The 23,471-nt window shown below is 36.2% G+C and overlaps 1 protein-coding gene and 1 long non-coding RNA gene across 5 annotated transcripts in view; one reads left to right on the top strand and one right to left on the bottom strand.

Annotated features, from left to right (window-relative positions):
• The window catches only part of nol4la (nucleolar protein 4-like a), an 87,589-nt gene extending 69,090 nt beyond the window's left edge, over positions 1–18,499 (top strand). For all 3 annotated transcript variants that reach the window (XM_073910355.1, XM_068223143.2, XM_001922510.9), the window contains 6 exons: positions 8,437–8,735; positions 9,005–9,190; positions 10,933–11,121; positions 12,709–12,828; positions 12,915–13,104; positions 15,422–18,499. In XM_073910355.1, the coding sequence (XP_073766456.1) occupies positions 8,437–8,735; positions 9,005–9,190; positions 10,933–11,121; positions 12,709–12,828; positions 12,915–13,104; positions 15,422–15,642 (1,205 nt within the window). In that variant the 3' untranslated portion in view covers positions 15,643–18,499. The remainder of the gene's footprint in view (positions 1–8,436; positions 8,736–9,004; positions 9,191–10,932; positions 11,122–12,708; positions 12,829–12,914; positions 13,105–15,421) is intronic.
• Positions 3,859–8,471, bottom strand: LOC137496344 (uncharacterized). 2 transcript variants are annotated; one of them, XR_012384309.1, is made up of 3 exons: positions 8,406–8,471; positions 6,384–6,480; positions 3,859–6,306 (listed from the first exon to the last, which is right to left on the bottom strand). It is a non-coding gene; the product is annotated as an uncharacterized lncRNA (long non-coding RNA). The 2 variants fall into 2 exon arrangements; XR_011016588.2 differs by having other exon boundaries at positions 6,384–6,450.
• Positions 18,500–23,471: the final 4,972 nt, after the last annotated feature.

Genomic DNA, 23,471 nt, shown 5'->3' with positions numbered 1-23,471 from the left:
TTTTATCTGTTTTCTTTTTGATGATATACAAAATAAAAAACAATTATGCTTGTATTGTTTTGATTGTTCTTATATTGTGCTTGAATCATTAATGTAACTTCCGTATTCATTTATTTATTTATTTTTTTGGTATTTTATCATTTCTTTTATTTCTACAATTTCTAGACTCTGATGTTTGGTTGTTTTGTGTACCCATTGTGAAAGACCCTAAATATCATACACCTGTATGTAAATTTGCAAACTGCCATAAAAACTAAAAAACAACCAAGAAAAATATATTCTTAAACCAGCCCTAGCGTCGACACAGCCGACATGTTTATCTGCTGTTTATTTTAGGTTGTGTCTGCAACATAGTCAATATTTGCTATAGGGAAGGTAAATACTGTTATTGCCAGTGTATAAGTCTATGATTTACAGTGAATAAATAAATATTAATTCAGTATAAAATATAAATGCAAAAAAAAAATCTATTTCAAAATCAAGTCAATTAAAAAGTTTTTTTTCCATTCCTAATAAAATATCATATTTTTTATATTGATATATGAATATCAATATCCTAATTTAATAATGTTTATGTAATAACAGTGTTTTAGTTATCCAACCAGAAGCTATATATATATATATATATATACATACATACATACATACATACATACATATATATATATATATATATATATATATATATATATATATATATATATATATATATATATATATATATATATATAGATTACATATATTTAACAATCATGCAGAACATATACAATAATCATTTGCCAGGGATCCCATATTTGCAGATGAGTGTAAACAACTGCAGGGCTCCAGGGTTGTTGACCCTGCCCCCCTTTTTTTGAACCGAACACACATCCTCCTTTTCTCCAGCACTCGCTCGCTCTTGTCTGTAATTCAGTTGGAGTGCAAGGGGGCTGTGGTGCAGTATGAATGGGGCAGGCAGGGGGAGGGGGACGTGGAGATGCTTTTTAAAATGGCTGCTGGGACAGTGGAGGGTCTTATTGGGTGGCAGAGAGGGAGGAAGCAGCTTGGGTCGCTTCTTTTGTGGGCTAATCCTGTGTAATCTTGCTCTGAGGGGCTGCAGGAAATGGCTTGGCCACACACACACACACACACACACACACACACACAGACTCGTGTCCGCTTACTCCATCATAACAGAGGGAGAAAGTGACTAAAGGGCCGCGCACATGCTCAGTGCACCTTACCCTTGATGGACAGCTGGAGAGGCCCTGCTGGGAATTAAACTAAAGAGGGATGATAGTATTTTAGGAATGGTGGACGAAGCTGTGCGCATAAAGGTTACCCCTCTTCTCTGTCATAGGCATGTCTGGATTTTGCACTTATTGATGATTGTGAGTGATTTTGACTGCGAGTTTAAGAAATGTTAAAACTAAAATATTTAAAAATGACATTGTTAATAATTTACAAATATCAATGTCCTGATGATGTCAAATGTCTGAATGAGACTCAGTGCATTAGATGCATTACAAAGTATTTCTAAGGTCAAATCAGGTGAAAATAGTTTCTAAAAGGTTCTGTAAAATCAAAATGTAACATTTTGTGTCTTTTTATAGAGAAAATATAGCAAAATAAACTAAAGTTTTGCAAGCAAAAAAATAAAGTATTGAGCAAAAAAAAAAATGCAAGTCTCTAAAAATTGCAAAGCGAAAATTAATTTTTGAGAAATAAAAATGTGTTTTGCTAACAAAAATAAAGAATTGCAAAGGAAAGTTTTGAGAAATGAAAATAAAATTTGCACACAAAAAAAGAACTGCAAATTAAATCAAGTAGTGCAAAAGAAACAAAAATATTTGCAAAAGAAAAATAACTATATATATATATATATATATATATATATATATATATATATATATATATATATATATATATATATTTATATATATATGCTAAACATTTTTAGTGCATTGCCTTTATAAAACCCATCCAGTCAATTGCAGTGCTCATTTTAATTTGCTCTTTAGTCAACTGTGAGTTTGTGATGCTGTTTTCACTTTGCACTTCACATTTCTTCACTGTGGCCCTGTCTTGACAAGTAGGCGGTGTCATGGGGACCTGGGTGTTAACAGCCTGTAGATTGGTAGGTTGACTAAAAAGCAAATGAAAATAAGCATTGCAATCGATTGGAAAGGTAATACTATAAAACGTTTTTTTTTTTTTTTTTTGCACTGCTTAATTTTATTTTCAGTTCTTTTTTTGTTGGCAAATTTCCTTTTTATTTCTTACATTTATTTTTGCTTTGTGATTTTTGGAGATTTGAATTAACTTAAGTATAACCCTAGATTGACTCCAAAAGTTTTGTCTATAGCGTGTGTATTAGCTTTCATTTTTAATTGTTTGGGATCAATGTTCTTTTTTAAAATAGATATTACAACTTTTTTTCCCAGTATGGATGTGTGGTATGTTACAGTTTGTTGCAAGAAAGCGGACCCAGTTACAGCAATGAACAATACAAAAGTGTTTATTGATGGAATTAGGCACAAGTAGTCAGACCAGGTCCAGACATTAGAGGCAATTAAACAGAAGCCACTGCTACATGTGACAAGATGGCACCAAAATGAACAGCCAGCCAAGAATTAGTTTGTAGTTTGTCTCCGTAGGGGAAGCAGGCCAAGGAAGTCAGGACATGGAATAGGACTGGAAAAGTATAAGACACAAGACAGGACAGCAAACAGACAGCAGAAAAACACAATAGAACTAACTAAATCTAAAAGAAAATAGGAAATCAAATAGAAATCCTAGTAGAAAGAGAACTAGACTGACTTGGGCAATCGGATAAAACTAACTGAAATAAAGACTTCTAGAATCTTAAAGAGGGAAATTAAACAATCAAAAAGACGACTAATAATCAAGTACAAATACAAGACTGGGACTGACAGATAAATGGAGCAAAAATGGTTCAGAGGATAAAAGCAAGACAAAGATTACAACACAAAATAAATAAACAGGTTGGTTGATTCATCACAAAAAAAAACAGGTTGGCTGATTCATCACAAACAAAAGAAAGTAGTAGAGACAAACAAACAAGAAATAGACAAGAGAACTAGAACAGGCAAGACAAAATTCTCTGTAAGGATGCAAGGCTAAGATACAAGACAAGCTCACATGGAATAATTCAGCAAACAAATGAAAGCACACAGCATAATACATAGAACAAAGCACACAAGAGACAGGTGAAAACAATCAGGAGAACAAGGTCTAAATAAGAGGGAGGGGTAACTGAAAACAAGAAGGAAAGACAAGAGGAACCATGGCCATCATGAATTAAGGCAAAGCAATGTAAACGAGCACAGGACAAACAGGGAAACATTAAACATGACATCAAACTGATTAAAAGTAATAGTAGATAATCTGTTGTTTGAATGGGAGCTGTTCTTTCAAACTTTATTATTCATCAAATAATCCTAAATAAAAAAATTCCACAAAAATAAGCAGCATTTATATAATTTTTGGAATTTATATTGTACTACATTATTGAATTTGATACATATTATATTTAAATATACATAGGAACATTTAAATATCTTTAAATAAATATAATTTTCTTTCTAAGCACTCTTGTGAGCAAAACTAGACAGTTATTATTGTGGAACACCGTATACCATCAACCAAAAAAATATATATAAAAATTATGATAATAATAATAATGGGACTATGCATCCACGCTTTTATTTGCTTTCATCTGTTTGTTTGTTTTTTCATGTATATGTCTGGAAGATAGAAAGTTTTCCGCATGAAAAAAAAAAAACTATAGTAATTTATAATATATTTTTGAACCACTCTGTAACGACGGGGTAGAGTGACAGATACAACAGGAGGTAAGATCCAATAAGCAGGTTTATTCAGCGACAGGCAAGCAGTGGACAAATCAGGTACTAACAGGTATGTGCAGGCAAATCCAAAATCGTAGTCTTATTAACAGGCAACAGGTCAAAAGGCAGGCGGCTAAACAGGAGAACAGGAAATACAAGGCTAAGGTCTAACAAGGAGAAAACAAGACGGGAAAGGCGTTGTAATGTCACTATGTAGCAAACAAGACTCGGCAAACTGGACTGGATCATGAGTGGCTTATGTATGGAATGCTATCAGTCTATGACAAGGTTCAGGTGGTGAGTGTAATCAAGCGAGATAGGTGAGCATGGGTGTCTGGGCGAAGTGCATGTATGCAAATGTAGTCCAGGAGAAGGCGGAAGTGTAGTCCAAGTATAGTGGAAACCAGCGATCTCCGGAGAGCGATCGCTGGTTCTCGTAACACACACTATCTGCTTGTTAAATGTGACGTCACGTGAATCGGCTTCCGGGTCCAAGCGCTCCATTCAACTGAATGGGGAGACTCATGAAATGGTAATAATAAACGTTTACAAAACGATTTAATGCTTTCGAAAATCACGATCGCAGTATATATGTCCATGCCAAATATCCGATGGCGAAAAAGTGATACATTTTTTATAAATTGTTAAATTTTTGGTATTTGTTATGCAGCAAGCCCAGAGATTGTTGTGTATACACTACGATTTTATATAAAATTAACTTTAATGTGTGATGGGAATAAAACGTGATCATAAACGAATGATTTCTCCACTCAAATGAATGGCGGCTTGGACCCGGAAACAGTATACATACGTCCCAAACACTTCACCACTTAACAAGTGGATAGTAAAGTGTATATTCTATAGTACAGCTCTTTGTTAATAAATGCTACAGAATACTGGTACACTAATAAACTCTAATAAATACTGTAACGTTAGTGTAAACTGTGGTGCTTTGTGATGGTGTTTAATTACTAAAATGCCTAATGGATAATTTATTACCACAGTATGTTCCAAAACAATATAGTACTTACTATAAGGGCTATCTATTGTCTCGATGGCAAATATATTGTAGCTTCATAGAAAACTTGGTCTTCTTCATGACATAAGGATTATTCCCAACATACTGTATGTGGTTGTTTTCTATTTATATCTCCTTTAAAATATAGTATAAATTGCAAAAATACAGACTTTCCTCTATGTTCCCCATTCAGTTTTTTTTTATCTCCTGCTCTCCATCTGAATTCCGCGCATCACCAGAACCACATGATTGAAAACAATCTATTAGGTACTAATAACTTTAAATAACTACTAACTAATACCTTTTAACAATTTAAATTGTTATATATAAACATGGTCAACCTACATTTTGTATAGTATATAGGTGATATCTGTGTGTACATTTTCTTGGCACACTTTATGCCCCTTAGTACCAACTGAGCTTGTAACAGCTTACCAACAGAGTATTATTACTAATCCTTTGTACTGCCAGAAAAGTGACGAGTCACAATTCTCAAGTCATCTCAAACTGCTTTCATGACAATGAGTTCACTAGCCTCAAATGACCTTTAAAGACACCAGATCTCAATTCAGTAGAGCAACCTGGGGATGTTGGAGCTAGGGATTTGCATCATATAAGTGCAGCCGACAAGTCTGCTGCAAAAAATTTTCAACATCTATCAAGAAGAATCAAGGCAGTTCAGAAGCAACCCGGTACTAGCAAAGTGTACTTACTAAATTGACTGGTGAGGGTATTATCCCTATTCAGTGAGCTTTCAACCCTTGAAAATGCTGTTTAGGTGGAGCAAACAAATTGTGACTGTCTGGGACTGGTTTATTAATTTGATATGTCTTTCATTTCCCGCCGTTATCAAGTGTGTGTTCTCCCACAGAAACAGTTTCTGCGTAGCTACCGGCGCTGCTCTTGTTTACTCAAATCTGCTTTGTAATTTTCGATATCTGCGCTGTCTGGTGTGGTTGTTATGGGATGCGCTTGTGATCCACTCCTTGTGTTTTATGAAGTAATGAGGCTTTTCCCATCCTGTGCTCTGTATAAATGTAACCATGCACTAATGGATCCCTCCTTTGACTCAAGGCAGACTTGTTTTCTGTTAAGAGACACACAGGGCAAGAGGATGATGATTAAAAACGCACCCCACCATCAGAGTGCATCGGTTCTTTTGCTGTTTTAACACACTATATATTGTTTGTTAAGATCTCATTGCCCACACAATGCATATTTTCAATCCAGGCTTATTGTGGATATATACCCCTGTATACATTTCAGGGGACAGCTAAAAACATAACCGGAGGTACGTCTGATCGCAGATTTTTGTTATTGCAAATCCACCAGAGGCTGCTGTGTATGCTTTTTGATGATCACAAATTCCTCCTCTTCTCGCATAAATCCACCAGAGGGCGCAATATACACTTCAGCCGACCAGGCCAGCTTGCTGTCGATCTAGAAAAAAAAAAGCCATCGTGACCGCGTGTTTTCAGCCTGTTGGTTATTTATTTATTTATTAACTTTTGTTTTACCTGGTTTCCGAAATTGTTCTTCGCTGAACTCAAACCCGGTCATCGCGGTCAACTAGTCCCAAGTTTGCTGACATACACACAACACCAGAAAAGTCATCTGTATGGAGGAAAGCTGTCAGCTGGTATCCCTAAAATGATCAGGAGCCGCTGGCGGCATCATACCACCCCAGATTGATTGTTTTAAAGACAAAATGCAGCCAGACATACCTCTGGCTACTTAATTTGCGCTCACCATAAATGTAGACAGGGGTACGCATCTACAATAAAGTCTGTGTTGCATATCTTGCTCCCAATTTATTTTAGGTAGCCTTACCTACAAGTACTTCCACTAAGATTAATCATTTGTCACAATGTACTTATTGTGTAGGTACATGTTTTGACTAGGGATGCTCTGATCGATCAGTCGAAAACCAATATCGGCCGATAATCACGTGTAATGACTCGATTGGTACTCGCCAATCTGGACGATCTCATGAACCGATCGCAGGGGTTTGTTTATGAGTTTACAAGCAGAGGAAGACGCACATGCTCTCCCGTATATTATACATAGCCTACAGCAGCCACAATTCATGAGGAGGTAAATGATGAGTGGGGGCGTGAGCGATCAATGAGCTTGCATCACAACAGCTAAAATATATACAGATGCGGTGCGGCCTGTTTATATAGTCTATTGGTGCAATAATTTTATGACTATTTTTTTTCATGAATAGTTAATAATATAACTTGTAATATACTTGCTGCAATAAACAGTACTTTATAGGCATATTTCTTTTTACTAAAAAAGTAATGGATTTATAGGTGTGCATTTTAACTTCTTATGCATCAAATACTGTATGTGCTCCAAACTTCATCTTGATTAAAACATGTTGAATTCTTCTTTTATCATTTGCAAGGTTTCCAAATTGCATTGTTTGTCATTTTTCTTACCAATTTGTATATCTGTGTATTATATATTCAGTTTAGTTCACACTGAACTGAACTAAACTAAACCTAAACTCTGAAAAACTGGACTAACACAGTTTCAGTTTACTATAATCTTCTATGTTAAGCTGACTTGACACAATCTACATTGTAAAAGCTCTATAGAAATAAAGATAAATTGAATTGAATTATATTGTTTTCTGTAAAGCTGCTTCTGGCCATGACATGCCCACACTAAATGGTTAAAACACATGTGTTTAAGGGTATTATTTGCAGAATCCTTCATTTACTCTTTTAGGTAGGGCAAGATCTCTCGTTATTAAGTATCATATTTAGAGGGGAAAATGTGGTAAATGAATTATAATGCTTGAAGCATTAGAATCAGTACTTGTTACCGGCTGATCACCTTGACAAAGAATCAGTTCTTGCGACAGTCAGCAAAAATTCTGATCGAAACATCCCTAGTTTTAACACCTGCATGTAAATACACTGTTGACCATCTCTTACACCTAAACCCATTTTTAAACCCATCCATACTGTTCCCTGTCCATAACCTTACCAGTATTCCACCTCAAAGGGTGCCAGTAGTGCTCTGCAATACATTAGAAACACATAAAGCACATCCTATTTAGTTTTTGATACATTTACATAATAGTTAAGGCCACCTAAAACAAAGTGGGAATCATTTTTTTTAACGTAAACTTGTGAAAATACTTGCTGAATGACATCTGGTCACCTCACCGTGTTTTTTTGTTTGTTTGCTAGAAATATTCTCTGGAAGCATTTTGTTTTTCCGTTCCTTTCTCTAAATGAGGGGACAAGAATGTGTTTTGTTTCTTGTTCATCTTTTGCCCCTTCCCCCTCTGATATCTCCCTTTTCCCGAATACTTCCTCCCGTTCACTTAGAAACCCCACACCCATCCCATTCTCCTCATCCCAGCTGTCTCCCTCTTCACCTCGCCTCCTTCCATTGGTTCTGACAGTTGACCCCAATGTTGTTCTCCTGTTCACACGCACAAACACCTTCCCACAACACACTCTCCTTCCCCCTTTAGACACACTCAAACATCCACACGTGCAACTTTATGAACACAGTCAAACCTTTCCTTGTGTCTCTCCCTCTCTCTCTCAGATGATTCCTCTTCGGAGAATGGCAGCACTGCGAATGGTCTGCCTGCGTTGACTCCGCCTGGTGGTGCTGCCATGGCGACCGGAGGAGTTCCTGCATCGGAGGGGGTGGTCCCTTACGGAGAGGTGAACGGTAATGGTGCAGCAGCGCCGCTGGACTTCAGCACTTCATCCTCTTCTTCCTCACAGGAGGGACAGCAGCCCGTCAACCTGAGCGACAGACTGTTGCCCGGCGTGACGCTCGGATCCTACGCATCTGACCCGAGCCGAAAATTCCCAGTCAAAACCGAGTATGGAAACAAGGTATGAGATTATGAACATGTTAATATGTCAACTAATAATTGAAGAGCTCAGATGCAAAGGCCTCTAAGTGCCTTCTGAAACATTCTGGCTATGGCTGCTCTGGTTATTATATTCAGTTTTTTCACTTTAAAGGCTATGAAAAAACCTTTTACATCGCCATAAAAATGTAACAACTTAAACTAAATACGGCACTTTTGCATCTGAACACTTAACTCCTTTTGCATGGCATCAGATTTGGTTTTGCCTAACATGCCGCATGTGTTCTCCAGTCCCCCCAGTACAGCTCAGGAAGCTATGACTCTGTGAAGACGGAACTGAGCACGTGCGGGGAGGACATGACCCCGGGTCGCTCTCAGGTTATAGATGACGATGACGACGATCACGATGACCACGACGACAGCGACAAGATAAATGATGCCGAGGGTCTGGACCCTGAACGACTTAAAGCTTTTAACGTGAGACTGACTTCCATTTTATATGGCTTGCATTAGATTTGATATTTTATATAACCCTTTTCTGGCTGTTAAAAAACTTGTAGCCTACACTGCTTATCTTTGGAGGCACCATATTTGAGTGTTTTTAAACATCTGTTTAATCCTGGAACGATAAAAGTTTTAGAATGATACCTAATTGCCATTTTAGTGGTGCTTCTGAGCCCCCTTGCAGTGCAGATTTGGTTTTGGAAAATTTTAATGTTGGTATTGGATACTATTTAATTTAAATTGGGAGAATTTTACAATGCAAAGTTGACAAAGAGGCACTTCTAAAATGGCGTTTAGGTGTCTTTACACAGACTGTTTAATGCTCAAATTTCTTCATCTGGAATTGAATTAGAAAAGCCGGGAGTTCATTCTGAACAATGGATAGGAGCTTTTTCTTCTTATAATCCCTGGCTGTGGAATAACGTTTTGATTAATACGCAACTAAAAGCAATTCCTTCTTTGACTAATTTTAAGCATTTATTGCAGTGTCAATTGAATGAGCCATGTTGGTGTTTTAATTAAGCTTGATATGTGATCCCACTGTTTTAGATATATCATTTTTGTTTTACGTTTTGTTTGTCATATTTTTCTAAAATTTGGCTATATGTAAACGGGTTTCTGTACGGTCATCTTAGCCCTGGAGGAAAAGATTTCTGTTCTTCTTAATGGAACGGTCCTTGAAAGACATAAGCATAAATAAATACAAATTTGGGATTAATGCATATATAGTTGAAGTCAGAATTATTAGCCCCCCTGAATTATTAGCCACCATTTATTTTTTCACCAATTTATGTTTAACAGTGAGCAGATTTTTTTCAACACATTTCTAAACATAATATTTTGAATAACTCATTTCTAATAACTGATATGTTTTATGTTTGCCATGATGACAGTAAATAATATTTGACTAGATATGTTTGAAGACACTTCTACACAGCTTAAAGTGACATTTAAAAGCTTAACTAGGTTAATTAGGTTAACTAGGCAGGATAGGTTAATGAGGCAAGTTATTGTTTAACGATGGTTTGTTCTGTAGACTAATGAAAAAATATAGCTGTTTTTTAATAAAATAAAAACAAATAGCACTTTCTCCAGAAGAAAAAATATTATCAGACATACTGTGAAAATTTCCTTGCTCTGTTAAACATCATTTGGGAAATACATATATAAAAAATAAATAAATTCAAAGGGGGACTAATAATTCTGACTTCAGTGCAGGAATAATTTATTCTGGCTTTGCATTTTTTACATTGAATTTTAGGGAGACTTGACTAATCTATGAAGACACCTTTAAAGTATTTACATTACTTACTCAAAGTTAAATCTGAATATTAATATTTCATATATAATATAATCATTATATAAAGAAATAACAATGAATATGATAAAGTTATATATACAACTGTGGAGTTTATGCTGACTGAGTGCTACTGTTACTAAAGCAAAAGATGACATTAATTTTTCAATTTCTATGTCTCAAATTTTTCTCTCAAGCCATCATGCTGGTAATAAGAGGAAAAACTGTGAATATAAACAGAAGTATTTCAATGGCCTTTTGAACCTGAATTATTATTTTGCTCTAAATGCTAAACCAGATGTTATTTTTGCAGCTACATTCCTCCCTCTATTCAAGTTTCCATCTTGTTTCCAATTTATTTCCTTTTTCCGAGTAGTTTGTGCGTTAGTCAGCTTAAAGTGTTTCTTTATTTTTTCAGATGTTTGTGCGGTTGTTTGTGGATGAGAACTTGGACCGGATGGTTCCAATTTCAAAGCAGCCTAAAGAGAAAATCCAGGCCATCATAGAGTCCTGCAGCCGCCAGTTCCCAGAGTTCCAAGAACGTTCTCGCAAACGTATCCGAACCTACCTCAAATCCTGTCGCCGCATGAAGAAGGGTGGCTTCGAGGTAAGGAATCGATATTTTGACAAACAAACATTACCATCTGCCAAAAATACCAATGCTGTGTGACAAAACAACACAATGTTTAGTGTAAAGTAACAGCTTGAACATGTTTGTGCTTCACACTATTCAATAGCACACTACTGGCCTCTAGTGGTTAATAGGGTTGTGTACAGTCTTTTTAAAACCCTGTTCTTTGAGTACCACTGCACAGTTCAGAAGGCCTAATGCAAGACCTGAACTGGGTGTGCCTAATGGAAGGGAGATCCAAAACGTGTAGAGCTGTCATATGAGTTCATTTAACTGGAATTAAATGCTGTCAAACTGGCATTTCTGGAAACTGCTGGTGGAGTCAAAATTGTGCCCTGTAACAGTCAAATACAATTGACATACTATCATGGGATGTCATGGAATTTGGAAAATTTGGATAAGTAAATCAAAAGCAGGGCCGTAGACTTAATCATATCACAAAAAAAATTGTAAATGTTTTTACGATTTCTGAAACTAAAATCCAAAATCTCTTCAGAACAACTTGCCAAACTCGAAGACTTAGTAGATATATATAATAAATATTATAAATATATAAATATAATAAATGAGAGTGTATGGCTGTTTCCCAGTGATGGGTTGCAGATGGAAGGGCATCCGCTGTAGAAAACATTTGCTAGATAAGTTGACGGTTCATTGCGCTGTGGCGACCCCTGATTAATAAAGGGATAAGCCGAAAAGAAAATTAATGAATTGAAGTAAAGTTCTAAAATTTTCAAGGATTAATCAAACTTATTATAATAACAATTACACAGGATTTCATAATCAAACAATTATAGAGGAATAAAACCTCAGTTGTGGCCCTAAACAACAAAACCAGTCAATGCTAACAATGCTAATATATTACAATATTTGGTTGAGATGCAACTACTTGAAGATCTGGAATCTGAGGGTTCAAAAATTTTAATATGGAGATAATGGCCTTTAAAAGTTTAGAAATAAAATTCTTAGCAATTCTGTTTTCAAATATTTATCATAGGATATGTATTTAATATTTTATGGAACATGATCTTGCTTTATATCCCGATGATTAAAAAAAAAAAAAAAAAAAAGAGTAAATAATTGGGACCAATACAATGTATTTTTGGGTATTCCAAAAATTGTTTCAGTGCAACATGGTCCAAAAAATAAATAAATGAATAAAAGGTTTAATAGATTTGCTAAACAATTTAGTGTAAAACCTAATGTAACTTATTTTTGATTAATTTAGGAAAAATACAAGAGATTTCTTTCGACCTATCAAAGACTTTAGAAATCTGATGTATATTACACTTGAGATGATCAAATGTAATTGAGCAGTTGCATCATTGATCTTTAAATATCAAGTCATGACTATCCCACGTTTCATTTGAATTTTCTTTTTAAAGATATATTTATTTAATGCTTTCAGAAAACATCAATTTCAATGCATTCATTTCCAGAGCATAGCTTAAAATTATACAATATTTATCATAACAGATTAATTAAAGGTTAAAAACTCACTAAATGACTGCATAGTCAAGAATGCATGAACTGATCTTTTCCTGCTCTCTCTGATGCTGTCAGTCGCGGCCCACACCTCCTCACCTCACCTCCGCCATGGCTGAGAACATCCTCGCAGCAGCTTGTGAGAGTGAAACGCGTAACGCTGCTAAGAGGATGCGCCTTGACATCTATCAGGCCCATGTGAGTCAATGTGTGCGCTGTTCTCTAGATCGTCAGTCGGATTAAATTCATTACAGAAAGTAACGCTTTGCCTTATTTCTGTTCAGGATGAGTCGACTACAGCAGACAAGCCGAACTCCAGAGACCCGGCTGCTCTGGCTCACTCAGGCTTTACACTGGCTGCTTCGGCCTACTCCCAGGACCAACTCTATACCAATGGTGGACTTAACTACAGTTTTCGTGGATACGGGACCCTTGGCAACAACCTCCAAAACAACGGCACATCACAAACCAATGGTGAGTGAAATGCAGAGATTGAAGTTTGTTTGTTTTTAATTCAGCATGAAATGTCATTTGAAATATTTTCTTTCCTTTTGTGATATACAGTTGAAGTCAGAATTTTTAGCCCTCCTGATTTATTAGCCCGCCTGTATATTTCTGTTTAATTAAAAGATTTTTCAACACATTTTTATAAATAATAGTTTTAATAATTAATTTCCTATAACTGATTTGTTTTCTTAGGCGATGATGATAGTACATAATATTTTACTAGCTATTTTTCAAGACACTAGTATTCAGCTTAAAGTGCAATTTAAAGGCTTAATTAGATTCATTAATTAGGGTAATTAGGCAAATCATTGTATAAAGATGATGTCTTCTAAAAATATTGCTGAAATATTGCCTAAAATATTCTAGCTGAAATAAAAAAAATTCCATTTACACTCATTCATTTTAGTTTTTAAAAAGGCGTTTAGAATGAAAAGGTGTTCCAGGTGCTTTGAGCACAGAACCCCAGGTGAGAGCTGTGCACATCGGTCGGTTCTTCAAGGGTCTACTGCTAGATCTAATCTCACTATATTTGTTAAACATGATATTTAATTCATCTTGTCTATATCTAATGACATATTCACTGACTATGGTCTTTTGAATCTACTACTTGTTCTTAGGTAACGATAAGATAATATATTAATTTATGTAATCATAATCATAAAACGGATTCTGCATATTGACTGATTGCTTGCATTTATTTTCTATGATGTATAAACTTATTGTACGTTATACTTTTATAATCGCCATTATTGATTATTGAAAAGAAAGAAGACAACTATGTTATAGGCTCCGTTTTGTTATAAATAAGCATACAGTGAAGATGATGCTCATTTAAATATGTATCCTCAGTTCATTTTATAGCCAGGGGGATGTGAATGAGGTTATAAAGTTGCCTGTTCCCTTTGAAAAATTTGTTTTCCATATCGAACCTGCGAAGTCTGAACTGACAAGGAGAGGATGCAAGACTGAACTTTGTGTAGCCTACTTAATATTGAGAAAAGGCCTCAGTCAGATACTCGAATGTCTGCAGCCACTTCTCCGTTTTCAGATTTATCTATTTTCCCCATCCACACTGACATGGAGCAGCAGTGTTTTAAAATAAAAACAGCCTCTTCAGGATTTTCTAAAAGGTCCGTTTTCAGGGCTCAAAAACTCTGGGGTAGTGTGGACGAAATGGGTAACCGTAGCAAAACGTATGCATTTTAAAACGTATTAGTGTAAACAGGGCCTAATTCCTTGCTCTGTTAAACATTATTTGGAAAATATTTTTAAAAGAAAGAAAAAACACAGGAGGGCTAATAATTCTGACTTCAACTGTATGTTTAAGTAAAAACAGTTTGTTTTAGAAGATAAAATGAAGGGCACTACTTGGTTTATATTTACTGGGAACTGATTGGATTACTATGGTTTGCTTTGCGGTGATGGCATTTGAGTGATTGTTTGTCTTGACTCTTGGGGTTATTTTATGGTGAGTTTAAATGGACATTTCACCCATACATAAATAAAGTCATCTGGTAAATTAATCACCATCAGGGCATAAAAGTCAGCTGCTATACTGAATTTTTTGGGGAAAAAAGAAAAGAAAAACAAATCTAATAGATTACCGAGGAAGAATGTAGTTGTATCTATCTCCATAAATATAAGAATGTTTACAGTAATAATATTTTCATATTTGCTTTTAATTTACTCACGCTCACTCATCAAAGATGTAGATGATTTTTCTTCAGTAGAAAAGTAAAGAAGATTTTTATCTGAAAGTGTGGTCCTTGTAAGTTATCAGGTGCTGGCAGATTGAGTTAAAATATATATATTTACAGGCAAATTGAATTGAATGCATGTGACTCCTTTGCAAAAAATGGCAGTGCTTAACATTGACATCAGTTTGACGACTTCATTATTCTTAACCAAGCCCTTCTTCCCATTAATTGCGATGAGAGATTGATCCACAAAAAGAAAGCCCCGTCCCTACTCAATATTCCGTTTCCGTTAGAAGTACATCAAAAACTGAAATAAAAGTCTCTGCAACTTCTAGCTCAGGGTAACATTATTTTTATTTATTTATTTATTTATTCATTATAATAAATTAATTAAATTAATTTAAATGTATTAATTAAAATATTGAATTATTACATTTATCAGTTATATCTCATAATAGTATTTTATCAGAATGATCAGAATCTTCATTTTTCACCCTAAAACCAGTATACAGCAGCCAGATTCTTCTCTTTTAATATAGATTTACTAGATATTAATTTAAACTAATGTCTCTTTCTTTCTCATTCAGGTCCTACTGATCTCAGTATGAAATCTTTGGCATCCAACAGCACTTCCTCCTCCAGTTCAAATAGTCATGGTCAAGGTGGAGGTGGTGGAGGAGCGTCTGCTCAGCTCAGCCCACCTGAGGTCACAGCTGTCCGGCAACTGATTGCTGGATATCGCGAGTCTGCTGCCTTCCTGCTCCGCTCCGCCGATGAGCTGGAGAACCTCATACTGCAGCAGAACTAAGCACTGCACACAGGCTGGTGCTGTCCGTCTCTCTCTCATCAACACACACACAGACGTAACGGCATACTAGGACTGGAAAGATACATGTAGCTATGTGCACTTACATAAATATACACTTAAAGCCCATAGGCAGAGTTTCAGCTCACTTGAGAAGCAAAATGGCAGACGAGGTTGTTCAGAGGTATATTTAAAGCATACTTACGGACAGCCATAATGATTTAACAATTTTATTTACTGGCCAGCAATTACTATTTTCAGCCAGACACAGAAAAAAAAACTATTTTTGGTGAAATAGTGGCTAATTCATCTGTTTTTGTGTACAAAAAAGCTCATTTACCTTAACATTACAATCATTAGTGAGAGCTGCGCATATATATATATGAATTAGGCACTAACATAAAATAGTTTCCAATTGCAAATGTGCACATTTCAATTATATACAATTGTAATTCAATTTAATTAAAATTTATTACATTTTTCACATAGAAATACTGTTAAATACACAAATTTCATTTTTTTATATGAAATACTACCTCAAAAAAATGAGTAAATAAATAAAAATAATAAGTACAATTTTGCTGGATTAATAGGCAAAATAGTTGAATAATTTTGGAGGGATATAGTTCTTTCCAAAAGTTCTGAGATCTTGCAGTCCAACTAGTTAAATAAATGTTTAAATAAAAACATAAATTGTTCTGCTATTCCAAATAACGTTACCTGCCAAAATGGACATGCATTTAAGACTTGTCAGGTACTACTTGGCAAGCTAATTTTGGGCATACATATAAATAAGAATAAATGCTCTCAAGGAAGACTGCAGTGACTTAATGTTTAACACAGCAAAAAACATTATGATAAATACAAAGATTAAGACAAAGAACAAGAACACGGGTGCACTTATTTTGACAGTATAATATATGTAATAAATGATCACTAATTTGATTTTATATATAGAGTGCTCAGCATATATAAGTACACCCTTCACAAATCTCTCTTTTAAATTATATATTTATTAGGAATCTATACAATAATATATTTGTGCATATACATTAGATTAGTCAGTTATGAAGCCAAATCTGGAGCTTATCTAACAAAACTACCTAAGATAATGGTCCAAAAGCTTGTATATAGATTATATAGAAAAATATTAAATACACATTTTAAAAAGAAGAAAAATCAAGAGAAGTAAAAAATCGAAAACATTTAGTTGAAATTTTGTAGGTTGTACATTTTTTGCTGAATTTAATTGTATTATCTTTCAATTTCTAAATATGTTTGTTGACTAAAATATTAATTTAATAAATATAACCGTTTACTAAATCTGTTTTGTTTAAATGCACCAAAATGCATTGCCGATATTCACTTAAAAATGGATAAAAATATTCATTTTTAAAATGGGGTGTACTTAATTATTCTGAGCACTGTACACACACACTCCATTCCAGCTCTGAACACTCGCTTCCCCCAGACACCCCTCAAACTCTGCCTATGCTCTTTCTTTAAAGCTACCTATCACACATTTCTCATGACAGCTTGATGTCCATGCCAGTGTCTTCATCAAATGTCCTTACCTTTGAGTCCAGCAGGGCTTAATCCCTTTTGGAGGGCTGAGATGACTTGTTAAATGTTTTATCACAAGATGATCAGAAACCACAAAATGCAAGAGGCGTCTGTACTCAACACACCATTGCAGTAGTCTTGCACAGAGCACAATCACACTCTGAGAGCGATCAGAGAGTCCAGACCTTTCGTATTCGAGACAGAAAAATGGAAACTAAGAACCCATGCCCAAAACAACTGCAAAATGATGTCGTCATCTGCCTAAAGTGCCTACACTATGGCACAGAATATTGCTATCAGATTAGATTCCTGCACATCAACAAATTTTTAAAGTTGTTTTATCACAGACCTTTCCATGCAGCAGCTTTGCTCCAGATTTAGCCATTTTAGATATAGAACAGATCCAAGAAAAAAGTGTTTCTTTTCTATCTGTTCAATGCTAATGAGGTTTGGGGAGAAGGTGCAATGTAGATGATAATCGTTATAGTGTGTCAGCGTCTGAAAATGTATCATTTTCAATCATACACATGACCAGATGTCCTTTGTACATATATACAGTATATATATATTCCTCATTCATATATAAGGATTTTTCATTCAAGCTTACACATGCACACTTACAACTCTACTGAAAGTAACCACAATTGGTGAGTGCAAAAAAAAATGCTCAAATTCTATTGGCTGGGAATGTTGGACATTATGCAAATGAAGCTGTGCTGAGTGGAACGCTTCAAACCCTTTCCTAAACGCCTTGGCAAACCTCCATCTTCAGCACATCAATGCACAGTCGGAAATGAAAACATGGGCCACATTGACCTTCCACAAAGGAGGACCATAAAGAGACATGTTAAAAAAAGAGAGAGAGAGAAAACAAAACAACGGACAAGGACTGCATTTCCCATGCTGCACTGCATTGCAAACACATTCTGTTAAGTTGCGAATGCTGCTCTTTTTTTCTAACCTCATAACTGAGACACTTTCATTTTCACGGGGACCAATCGAAACAGAGGGACTTAACATTCTATTGGCACACATACTGTATATGCATAGCGAGTTGGAGAGAAAGGACCTACTTTAAAAGGAACGATGATGACGTCATTTCCTGTCTGTCAGCTTGAGAAGCAGTGATTGGTGGACTAAAGGTAGCATCATCCACTGGAAGCGAGCGGTACGCGTGAAACATTGACGATGTTGTGCCTCCCGAACACCAGCCTCACTCTTCCTCCTGCTTGAATTTTCTCATGTTCACAAATGCCATCCATGAAAAAAAACTAGAGTAAAAAAAAAAAAAGCAAAAGACAATCCTGAACAATTGTGACTTGATCCCTCGTAAAATGGCAGACTCTCTAGCCTTTACTGGTGTGGTGACAATACAGGGCCTTCAAGTTTCAAGTCTTGTAGCCATAGCTTGAACCGTGTCCTCACTCTGCAGCATGATTATGCGGAACAGAGAATTTTTACCACAGTTTAGCTGCAAACATCCATTTTTAGTTATCTGGATGTATTTCTTTCCTGTCTTGCCATTCCATTTGTGCTTTATTTGTTGTTTTGTATTATGTATTTTGTATATTTTTATTTAATAAGTTAAAGGAAAAGTTCTCTCAGAAATTAAAATCTGCTGTTAATTTAATTCACCCTCAAGTTATTCCAAATGTACGTGACATTTTTATTCAGTTGACAATTAACATTATTTTAGCTGAAGATGTGGTCCTTGTGCTACAGCTACCAGCAGGAGCGCCGTTAGGGGGAAAGTTAGGACAATTCTTAGGGCCCATGCCGTTTTGGGGGCCCCAGAGTTATTATTAGGGGGCCCAATCAATCCCCACGCTCTTCACTTCTGTCCGCGAGTACCCTGCTCATCAAGTATGTTACCATAGAGCCCTTACCGGCCAACGGTGCCCCTGGCTACCAGGACTTTAAAGAGGAAACAAAATGTTTTTTCTTTGCACAAAAATTATTTACAGGATTATTACCTTAAATCCAAATGACAAATGATTCTGAGTGCTGTTAGATTTTGCTGTATTTGGCTTAACCGTTCTTGGGGGGCTCGCCAATGTATTAGATTACTCTAACACATAAAATAAGTAAGCTGACCAAAGTTCTTACGGAGAGAAGACTTTATTGAAGACAATGAATAGTGCAGATCCTCAGCAGTGATGTTAACCCGTCGGTCTTCAAGAACTTAACTCAAAGTACTGTCTGTGAGACAGTACTTTATATTAGCATCAAACAAACCATTCTGTTTACGAGGCTCAGCAGGACCCTCTTCAGATGTTTCAGCTGTTGTTTTGCTAATACCCATTGAGATTGTAAAAGGGTCATTTAGTTCACACCTATCAGTTTGTGGGAGTCGAGGCACAGGTCACCCCATCATATCACATCAGAGTTTAATCAATGTAAATGCAACTGAACTAAAATGCACATAATCTTTCAATCCCTCCTCTGATCATATTTGATCATAAAACAAGTTAATCATGTATACAGAAATCTGCAATACAGGCTATATAACTTAAAGTGACAGAATAAGAAGTCATGGTGAAGCTTGCATTTCCTCAAATGCCTGAGTCCATTTCTATTTAAAGTTGTGATGTTGTAGAAGTAGCAGGATGTGGTTGTGTTCTGTGGATGTTCAGGTGTGTTCATCTAGGTGTCTGGTGTTGTGTGTCTCTGGTCATCCTCTGGAACACCTGCAATCACACAAAAGGGAAAAGGGAAACGTATCTTGCCCAGAAAAAGATTTCAGAGAAATTTTCAAACTGCCTATAGAAAGTATAGAAACTGTCCCTATTTAATATTGACAGGACACTACAGTGTTTATCAGTGGTGGTTAATGTCTTCATCCTCAGGCGACAAGCTAGAGCCTAAAAACTCTAGTCCCGCCATATCTGGACTCTGAAAAACACTACTGTCATCTATCCCTCGTCTCTAGGCAAACTCACGTTGATCCATTCATCAAGTCCCTGAACATTAATTATTGAATCAGATACTAAAACTTTCTCAAGTGAGCTCTTCCACTTGGATTTTAGTGGTAGTTTCTGAGGTTGTCGTGTCTTTACCCATTTACTGGGCTCTAAACTATGGCCCCTCTTCAGAGGTGACAAAACTTGATTATTGTCCTCATGTACTGCCAGGCTGAGTCTTGCTTTGTTTTGGACAAGGCTGTCAGATGTCAGGTTTTCTGTGGACATGGGCTGGCTTGGGGGATGTTCAAAAGGGCATAGTCTGTTTCCATCCATACTGCATTGATTGCCATCACGCAGTTCTTGTGCATCGTCCATCAGCATTTCTTTTGGAGACTTTTCATTTGCAGTCTGCATTCTGTCTAAGACTAAAGATCCGTGGTCTTTCTGAAGCTGTCTTAATGCCGCTGTATGTTCACCTCTCTCCTTTACGGCTTGTTTGGCAACACCATCTACTAGGACATCAAACTTGTCTTCATCTGTTGAGACTTCTGTGTCAGCTTTTACCTTATTGTTTGCATACACATTCAGTTCATCAGCTTCTGGAAAAGACGTCACTAGCTGGTGCTGCAGAGAGAGGTTCTTCAGTTTCCCTGCGGCTGTACAGCATTTAGCAGAGTCTGTTTTTGTTGTATTGTTAGCTGCTGAAACTGCTTGAACAGGTGGTCATCATCTTGGCTTTGATGTTTTAAACTGAGCTTGCACTCACGGGCCCAGTGTCCTTCTTCATTGCAATTTCTGCATCTTCCTTTAGTTCGTAGTTTTGAGTATCCCATATACTCACGTTCTTTTTGCTCATCCTCAATTGTTCTGTTCTTGTAAAACAAACTTTTCGATTGCAAAGATCTGAGTCTGACATCTTGTGCTCTCTCCAGTTTAGCTGACCATTCAACAATCTGGATGAAAGTTGTTACAGTGCTGTCCCAGTCATCATACCTGATTTTAAGATCTTTAGAAATCTCAGGATTGAGTCCATTGACAAATGCTGTTTTCAGGGGAATTCCAGTGTCTTTGTCAAGATCTTCACTTGTATTCAGATCAGAATGTTCCGTCCATATATGTCTGAAGCGTTCTTCAAACTCTGCAACACTTTCTCCAGTTTTCTGCATGCATGAGGTAATTCTTGCCCAATTGACCTCTGCAGGTTTCAGTTCAAACAAGAAGTTTTTTATGGCTTCCCATCCATCCTCTATGTTTTCTTGTGATTCACCAATCCTTCTTTCAACACTTTCTGTGAGTCTCTTTTGGTCACTGTCTCTTAGGGTGACATTAAGAATCATCACACCATCTAGTGGATGTAAAATGTAGATTTTCTGCAGTCGTTGAAGAAACTGCCAAACCTTTCGTGGTTGTTTGTATACATCTGGCAGCTCTTTTGACCATTTGTCAACTTGCTCTGGAGTAGCTGGATGGTATGTCCTGTATGGAACATACTTCTTTACCACTTTTGTCACAGTGCGAGTTCGTCTCTCTCCACTGTCTTCATAGCCCTCCTCATTGTCAATTTCAACGTTAGTCCTTCTGTGTTTGACAATCACAGGAGCTAATCTAATCTTTGAGTTCACTGGGTCATGAACACAGGTGTTGATGGAAAGATCAGCCTCACTGTCAACAAAGCTGCTTGAAGATCTTGATTCCAGCTGTTTGGAGATCAAAGTCAATAGCTTGTTGTTTTCCTTTTCCAGTCTTTCTTTATCCTTCTTTAAGTTTTGCAATTGTTCAGCCAGTGCTCGAACTTTAGCTTTCTCCGCTTTGTTCTCACGTTCCAATCTGTCAATCTCACACTTATGCTCATGTTGAAGAATTTGCTTAACCAAAATCACAGACAATCCATCCTTCTTGGTGGTTGTGCATAAGCGCTGTGTCTTTCCATAAGCCCTTTTAATGTCCGGCAATGCCCATAATCCACTCTGTGAGTGCTTGATGCTGTACTTCTTGCATACATCATCACGACACTTCCTCAGTCCCAGCCTTTTGTCTAAATATGCATTCAAATTCTCCAACATCTGGTCAATGGTAACACATGGAGGTTCTGTTCCATGTTTTTCTGATGTTGTTCTCAGGGTAGCTCCATTAGCATAGTTCCTTGCAGACTCAGCCATGGGAAGTACAGGACAGTGCTCTCAGAGGTGTGAAACAGAACAAAAGGTGTTAGAGCTAATAAAGGTGCTTATTCAAATTTAAATTCACAGCAGTCTGTTAAACCATTTTAAATACATAGACAGATTCAACATTTTTTTTCAAAGCTAAATTAGTGGCTAATAAAGTAGCACTTCATTCTTTCAGTCCCAATTCTTTTTTGGCTACTAACAATCTTTGAACAAATGTATTAAACTATTACTTTTACAATCTCTACAATCCCAACAAAGAATGTATCAAGCTTTGCTTCTGCATTATCTTAGTGATTTGACCAGAATTATTTTTTCACAGTTTCTACAATCTTCAAAGCAAGAATCAAGTCTAAAATTGCCTAAAAGCTTCTGTCTAATAACAATTCTTTCTGAGCATTATCTTAGAAGGCTAAGTAACTTTCTTTAGAATTTGTCCCTAGTACAATGTGCTTAAATCTTACTGTATCCTTAAACCTAAGGCAAACAGCTTTCAGTTTTATGCCATCATATTTTAACACAGTTAGAATTTTCAAAATTACAATAATGGCTACTGAATTAGCCCACAGTCAAGAATTCCTAATTCTCGCAGCAATATCAGTCGCAAACTATTTATGTTTGCTTTATATGGCTCCTAACCATCTTTGGACAAAGGAGCTAAACTGTTATTTTTCAATCTCTACAATCACAGCTGAGAATGGACCAAGCTCTGCTTCTGCATAATCTTAGTGATTGGACCAGAATGATTATTTAACAGTTCATACAAACTCCAGAAAACTAACCAAACCTAAAATGTTTTTAAGATTTTTATCACAGAAGGCTGTTACTTTCAAAATTAAAATAGTGGCTACTGAATTAGCACCCAGTCAAGAATTCCTAATTCTTGCAGCCACATCAGTCCCAAACTATTTTATGGCTCCTACAGTCCCCTGGGGAAATGGACCAAATTATTTTCAACAATTCCTACAATCTCCATGAGAAAGGACCAAATTGTTTAAATAATTCCTACAAGTACCCTGAGAATGGACTAAGCCTAAAATTTCCACTGCTCTTTCAAAATCTTTTGATAAATGGACCAAATTGTTTCTTTAACAATTTCTGCAAATATCAAGAAAAAGCCTGAAATTTCAGCAATACTATCACTGTATTTAGTTTATTACTGCACTACATATACAGGTTGATCTGCTTACTTTAATGGTTA

This window comes from Danio rerio, chromosome 8 (genome assembly GCF_049306965.1).
Source record: "Danio rerio strain Tuebingen ecotype United States chromosome 8, GRCz12tu, whole genome shotgun sequence".
Lineage (NCBI taxonomy): Eukaryota > Metazoa > Chordata > Actinopteri > Cypriniformes > Danionidae > Danio > Danio rerio.
This window is presented reverse-complemented; position numbering and strand designations above follow the sequence as displayed.